This window comes from Phyllopteryx taeniolatus, chromosome 19 (genome assembly GCF_024500385.1).
Source record: "Phyllopteryx taeniolatus isolate TA_2022b chromosome 19, UOR_Ptae_1.2, whole genome shotgun sequence".
Classification (NCBI taxonomy): Eukaryota; Metazoa; Chordata; class Actinopteri; order Syngnathiformes; family Syngnathidae; genus Phyllopteryx; species Phyllopteryx taeniolatus.
Genome location: NC_084520.1, coordinates 11337799 through 11344941, shown reverse-complemented (window position 1 = coordinate 11344941; position 7143 = coordinate 11337799). Strand labels below are relative to the sequence as shown.

General features: G+C 40.7%; 1 protein-coding gene across 1 annotated transcript in view; it reads right to left on the bottom strand.

Annotated features, from left to right (window-relative positions):
• Nucleotides 1–14: 14 nt before the first annotated feature.
• Nucleotides 15–7143, bottom strand: part of itga3b (integrin, alpha 3b) — a 29497-nt gene continuing 22368 nt past the window's right edge. Inside the window, exons 16-26 of the mRNA XM_061755314.1 lie at nt 6936–7010; nt 6757–6836; nt 6542–6619; nt 6356–6458; nt 5985–6161; nt 4848–4982; nt 4595–4708; nt 3827–3925; nt 3603–3728; nt 3281–3437; nt 15–1617 (exon numbers count right to left, since the gene is read on the bottom strand). Coding sequence (XP_061611298.1) covers nt 3327–3437; nt 3603–3728; nt 3827–3925; nt 4595–4708; nt 4848–4982; nt 5985–6161; nt 6356–6458; nt 6542–6619; nt 6757–6836; nt 6936–7010 — 1098 coding nt within the window. The 3' untranslated portion in view covers nt 15–1617; nt 3281–3326. The remainder of the gene's footprint in view (nt 1618–3280; nt 3438–3602; nt 3729–3826; nt 3926–4594; nt 4709–4847; nt 4983–5984; nt 6162–6355; nt 6459–6541; nt 6620–6756; nt 6837–6935; nt 7011–7143) is intronic.

The window sequence follows — 7143 nt, the reverse complement described above, 5'->3', positions numbered from 1 at the left end:
CAAAGAATAAAAGACATGTTCTAAACAATTTAATTACGTTAAAACTGCACAGTATATTAAAAAAAATAAAATTAAATCAGAGCACAGATTGTGCATTTTAGCCCTTCCCCTCTCCCATCCTGAGGAGTCAAAGGGGCCTCTGTTAAGTTCTGCAGTTCTCAGTGTCACAGAAGAATACCTGGCAGCTCTCAGGTAACATGAGCAAAAGCAGCGAGGCAACATTTAGTCCCACCAGAGACGACTGAATCAATGTCTTCTTAGTCCAAGCTGCTTTTTAGTGCTGAAAGCCACCCAAAAGCCTTGGACGGCATCCCAAAGTCCCGTACAAATATACACAACAAATGACATCCACTCACTGACCACTACATTAGCACAATGCCATGTAATTTTTCTGTTAACATACTTTAAAAGAGGCAAAATATCAGTATAACACAGTTCTGTTGTCAACGAATGCAAAATTACATCAACAATAATAATTTACACTTGTGTTGAATGGAGTTAGAAGTGTCCAGTGAGTAGTCAATGAAACGTTTATAACATAGCCACGCATTGTCCAGTTGATCACAACATGAAGCATGATTGAATCCAGTGTTGTGACTCCCTGCGTGAGATCATCCATATAGTTAAACGGATCTCCTGCTGTGTTTGGACAAGACTGTAATAAATAGTCATCAAGTCAGGGCCTCGCGATTAAAAACATCCCCAGCCCAGTGAGACAATGCAATACTCGGTTCCCTCATTAGTACCGTCTGCAGTCCCTGAAAGAAAAACAAAAACAACAACAACAAAAAATCCATTGAAAATGAACTCATAAGGCATAAGTAAGTGCAAGAGACTGATTATTTATATTAAAAAAAAAACAAAAAAAAACTGCAGCGGGCAAAAAAGACATTGCTTACAACTCATAGCAATGACAGAGAAGCACAAATACAGTAGTGCTTTGAGATACAAGTTTTTTTTTTTTTCCCCATAACCACCTCTCAAATCAGCTTTCCCCAGTGAAATGAACGGAAATGCCATTAATCCATCGGGCGAACGATGGCTCATATCTTGAAAAACTTGTAACTTGGGTCACTCGTATTGCAAGGCACCACTGTATTTACTAAAACAAAAAATTCACGGGTGATTTGGTGTAAAAAAAAACAAAAAAAAACATCAACATGTGGAAATAAAAAGAAAGCCATTAAAAGCTATCGCACCAAATTCATAACATCAAAATGACGTCCTGAAAGTGACAATATTCAATTCACAACACTGCAGTCAGTAAGAATACTCAACAATTACAATCGCAGAGACAAAAATGTTCAATGTATTGCACTGAGAAATCGACGGGGGAAAAAAATTAAATAAAATCTACGCATTTTTATCCACAGTTGGTCCAGACTTGTTCCAAATGTTATTTCCTTTGGCCCATGTCAGTCAGTGGCTGAGGGATGTAAAGTAAGGGCCTCAGTAGTAGAAATGCTGCATTTCTGTCCAGTTGGTGGTCCAATACTTTTTGTGTGGCTCCTCTGGCTCAAATCCAGTGTTGAACCGATAGCGATCGGCCTTGCAAATTTTCACCCCGCGGTGCTTTGGCATTATCCGGTAGTAGAGGGATCGCTTGAAGAATCCAAGCTGGGGAGAAAAGAAGTGACATTAGAGACTAAAGCACAGCAAAGATTTAATGGCGGCTCGAGAACGACATTTAGGAGATTTAGACTCTTTATAGAAACAGAGTTGGGAAAGAGCGAGGGGGGCCTCCAGTCGCCCACTGAGGAAGACGTGGAAAGAGAGCACAAGCAAGGTATACAAAACCACTCTTTGCCATAGAAAAGGCACATAAATGCTGAGAGCTTACGTTTATTGTAAAGAAAGAACTGAACGTGTTAATATATCACAGCATAGCGGCGCAATCCTCTGATACCGATGCACAGAGGTGCTATCTGATTGCAGTCGTGTTTTGTATTTTCTAGAAAATGGCAAATATTTACACTCATAAGGATAATACAATTAAAATATACAGACTGGGCACAACATTAGGTACCCCTGCACAACCAAAATGAGATCCAATACACGAGCTGTAGAGAATTAATAGTGAATTTTGATTGATTCTCTCAGGGAGGTATTAATTTGACCATGTGTTTATAATGATGGTTGTAGATGACATTGGGTAAAAACAATGCATCATACCGAGATCTGTTTCTAATATTTTGACTGCCGCGAGATACGAGTGTTTCCTAAGTATTGACTAAGCCGTAGAAAAAAGTACATGCAGTGGTGCCTTAAGATAAGAGTTTCATTTCATTTCATTTCCAGGAAAATAGCACTCTATAATATTGTACTTTATATAATCACATAGTAGTAAAAATGAAATAGAATCTAAAGAAATAAACAATATGCGCATCATGATTAATTCATTGCGGCTGCTTCTGGTGTGTGCGACCTGGCCACTAAGGGGCAGTATAATATAGTCATGCACACAAATGAAGAAGAGTTTCACAACTACTGTAACTCAGTAAGATGCAGTAATTTTAGTCGTTTTTTTGCAGAGGTTAAAGAATATATGGCTGTGAGGTTTGTTATATCGTCTGCCTACATGTGTTGTTCCACTGTTTTGTGTTCAAATATGAAATATGTGTTACTTAATGCATTATAACACCGCCACATAGATGCTATTCGTTAGCCAGTCTATAGTGTTTTGCCTTGTGTGTTAGCATATTGATAAGTGGACTTTAGTTAAAGCTACGTGGCTATTTTAAACACAGAATGTGTAATACTCTCTTTTTTTTCTGTTTCGCTTGACAGTAAACTTCAACTGGGAGTTGCAATGAATATCGTGAAGCCTCTTTTTTTTGAAGAATTATTCACTTATCTCCAATTTTTTGCTCGTGAGTCAAATCAAATAAATCAGCCAAGTGATGGCTTGAATCTCGAAAAGTCGTTGGTCAAGGTATCATTCTATTATAATTGTATTATTATCCATTCATCCATCCATTTTCTGTACCGCTTATTTGACAAGATATGGAGCTCTCACTTTGGTGCATTTCTACACCAAAGTTGAACACTAGACATCTCTATTGGATATCATTAGAGAGGTGCAAGGCTGTTGTTTTAGTGCATTATAACAATACTCTCAGCATTCACACAATGATAAGGAGCTCAAGGGACAGCCTGAAAATAAAGCAAGATGTTAGACATATTGAGCAAACGCCAAGAGGCAGAAAAAGAGAGAGGCCACACCATCACTAGTCAGAGTTAGGGTAAGTCCATTCATTTGGTGGGGTGTTGTTATTGTTACCCAAAAAGCCCCACTGGTGTGTGCAGTTGTGGACCCATAGTGGGTCTCAGTAGTCCTCAGTGAGCCTCTCTGTCTCAGAGGGCTGGATCTTCATCTCAGCCTTCTGGGCTTTGGCCTCATACATCTCCCTCCTGCTGGCCCTCTGGAAGAAGCCACACTGCACGGAGGTGGAGGAGGATGTCAAAAGTTAGACTAAATCGGTCAATGTGAGTATCCAGGCAGGATTTTATGGGAGTGAGAAATACCACGCGTGGACACATTTTCAACTGCTTATTGTCACGCATGTGCAAGTCCAACTGTACTGTATACGGTGTTGCCTCACCTTCCAAAGTATAATAATGATGATTCCTAGAAGTAGAACTCCAGCTACGACGGCAGAGATGATGATCCACACCGGAAGTTCATAGGGCGTCTCTACCCACTCAACTGGTTCTATGTCCACTGTGAACTACATCAAAGTGGAGACAACCATCCTTAGCAGCCATTTGTAGCCACTGCGAAGCTATTAATAACATTAAATAATAATAATAATTTGATGTGTGTTACCATGGTGGTCTGCCTTTCCATTTTAAGGGTGGGTCTGTCTGTAATGAGTTTCAGTGTGGCTTCACCTACAACTTTAATCCACAAAGCATTGGCGAAGTCCTGTAAAGGCAAACATCATAAATCCAATGCAACTACTGTGTCTAAAATTCCATTTTTCACAAAGATAATACTCAGTTTTAATTCCCTTAAATTGTGGTTTGCAGCGGTGAGAACTGTGCTTGATATTTTGCTACCGTTTTGTACCTTAGAAAATTAGTATTTATTGACTTCAAATAATGCATCGCTGTTCACCTATCTTTGCTAGCAACATATAGTGACAGGCAAAACAATTAAATGCCATTAGATGGCTGAAGGTACAATTAACCTGTGTATTTACCTGGCATTCATATAACAGAATCCTTTGTGTTCAACTAAACAGGTCCAGAGTAAATTGAGACATCATCATCACTATTTCAGGATATATACTTGTTGTTTGTTTGTTTGTTTGTTTGTTTGTTTGGTGGTGAGATTTTCCTAATATAAAATATATGCCTTGGCTCAACAAAAGTTGGGAAACACTGAGCTCAAGGGAACCAAAACATCAAAATCACCTCTCAGTATGATGTCGTTCAAAACTGAAACATTCTCTTTTCAAAATCCACCTTGTTATCTTTGTAAATGTAAATTTGTATCACATCTCTTGTATTTGTGAAGTGAAGATTTACTGCGCGTGTGTAATTATTGATTATTATTGATCCTGAGCCGCGTAGTTGCAGCTGGTGAAAGCACCTCGAGCATAGTGCTGTTCCACAAACGAGCGCGGACATGAATCTTGGCAGAGTTGCTCATGTTCAACAAAGGACACGTAAAGGTCACGCATCGCGCCGTGCCCGAGGAGCATTCCTGCACACACAAAGAGGGAACATCACTACATGGGTTAAACACACACAGGCACACTTACACACACAAACACACGCACATGCACATACGCACACACTAAATAACAACAGCGTGCTAATAAGGTGGTTGCTTATGTGCTCACCAACAGATGTGATTCTTTTCGTGGCGTGAGCAGCGTGAGGGTGGCCTGCGGCTCAACAATCTGAGGCGGGGTCATATCGTCTGGATGGTCCGCCCCGATTTGGCGTTTCACACGTTTGGATGTACTTTCTGACAGCTGCAAGAGGAAAGCGTGGAAGGAAGCAGAGCAGACGGAGACGTGACATCAGAGGCAAAATGAAGGGGTTTGATCAAGACATCAGACTCAGAATAGCATTGTTACTTCTATTTTCGATTTGCGGCCCACTGCGGCTTATATGTGGTGGATCCGACACAAAGTACTTTAACACAGGCTTTGTTTTGCATATGAAGCACATTCAAAACCACTGCTCAGACAGTCAGACCACTGCCAGTCACACATAATGCAGTGACATTGCAGATGGGAACCATTGCTAGCTCCAATACAGGAGAGCCTGTCAAAGAGGTGTTCGTTTCATAATATATTTACAGCGCCGACATGGAAAGAAGAAGAAGGAGGCCATGCAAGTATTCGCAGTTTACTATTCACAAATTTACCTATTCACATATTTACTGTGAAACCTTTTCTCAGCTGTTCGTGAAAAAAAAAAAAATGTTGTGCTCTTTCTATAATGCTCTAAGTGCCACAAGACGGTGCTAAAGCCCTGTCTGTTTGGAAAGTAGTAATTGACCATTGAAAAACATTGACAAACTTTGAGGCTCTACATACAGTACAATATACTATACTGGGTTATTTGTTTTTATTGAACCACAAAACCGTGGTGCCATTGTCAAAGAAGAAGCAGATGGCAACAGAGAAGAGGAAACTGGCGAGAAAAAAAATCTAAGTTGTATACTTTGAGAGATTGCTGCCAATGATCGATAACCCCATTGACTGAGTGCATCCGATTATTTATTATTATTATAAGAGACTACACGCTTGGCTTTCAAGCCACAGGTGCATATTAAATCATAAATATAGTTAAATATTAGCATACATAAACTAGTTGCAGAACCCTGCACACTGCTCGACAGTTCAGTCAGTTTTTGCCGCGTCACTTGGTGAGCGGAATGGATAGGAAAAATCAAAATAGACTAACTGTTACTGGGAGAAAAAAAGTGCATACTGTGTCTGTAACGCAAAGCCAAAAAGAAGCCTCACAGTTAGGTTGAGAGGGTTGATGACATCTCCAGGCGGTTGACATTCACTCTCAGACTGCGCCTGAACGATGATCTGAGTCAGGTACAGGAGCCACTTCCCGTTGGACACCTCAAAGGGCCACTCAAACTCCACAGCCAGGGTCCCCAAGTCCCCTAGGGGCGGCCCCCTCATGTTGACCTAGTGACGGGGGGGGGGGGGATGGCGTAAAATTGTAGCCACTGTGACTTTTTATTTTATTTGACTCTAAATAGCATCCACTCCCGCATTCGGCTGCACCACAACCCATGACTTGTTTCCCAAAAATAATATTAACCATCTGACAGTAAAAGGCGTCAACGAGAGAGCACAGCTGAGTGGTGGAGGTGACTCACATTGAAGGTGAACTCAAGCAGACTGCCCACGTCGCTGCTGTTCACCATGGCCGACTCACCCATCACCGTCCCGCCAAATTTGGTCTGAACGAGCGCGTTCTCTCTGCAAGCGGAAGAGGTGAAAAAAAAAATAAGGGTCAGCAAAAATGCAACGTTTTTCTATATGTGGAAATAAAAGCAACTCACATGGAAAAGGAAGGAATGATGGTGTTCTCGATCAGCAGGGTTACAGGCACAGGAAACAGGTCACTCTGCTCACTGAGACTGAGGGAACCAATCAGATGACAGTTTAAAGACAGTATTTTCAAAAATACACACACAAAAAACGATAAAAAAAATTGCCAAAAAGCCTTATTATTTGTATTATTACATATTAAGAACATCAACATTTAACCCCTCACGTGGACAGAAGCAGCTGAGACTGGATCTCCTGCGTGTACAGATCTATGCCTGACGTCTCCAACCTCAAGGCGAGTGACACCTGGTGACAAAAAAGAAACCATTTTGATTTGCAGAAGATGCTCCCCCCCACCCCAAAAAAAAAATAGAACTTTAAAGGAATGACATATAGATACCGTACCTTTTCCTTGCCTTTGAGTGGATTCCCCAATTCACAAAGGACATTGCCTTCAAAACGACATTCGACATCATGGTCCTAAACCAAGAAACAGTTATTGTACGCTTTAATGAATACTAGTACCAATTTTAATTATTTTACTATAATTTATATACTGCAGATGCGCCGATACCAGTATCGATATCGGTGCCGATAACTGGCAAGGTTACAT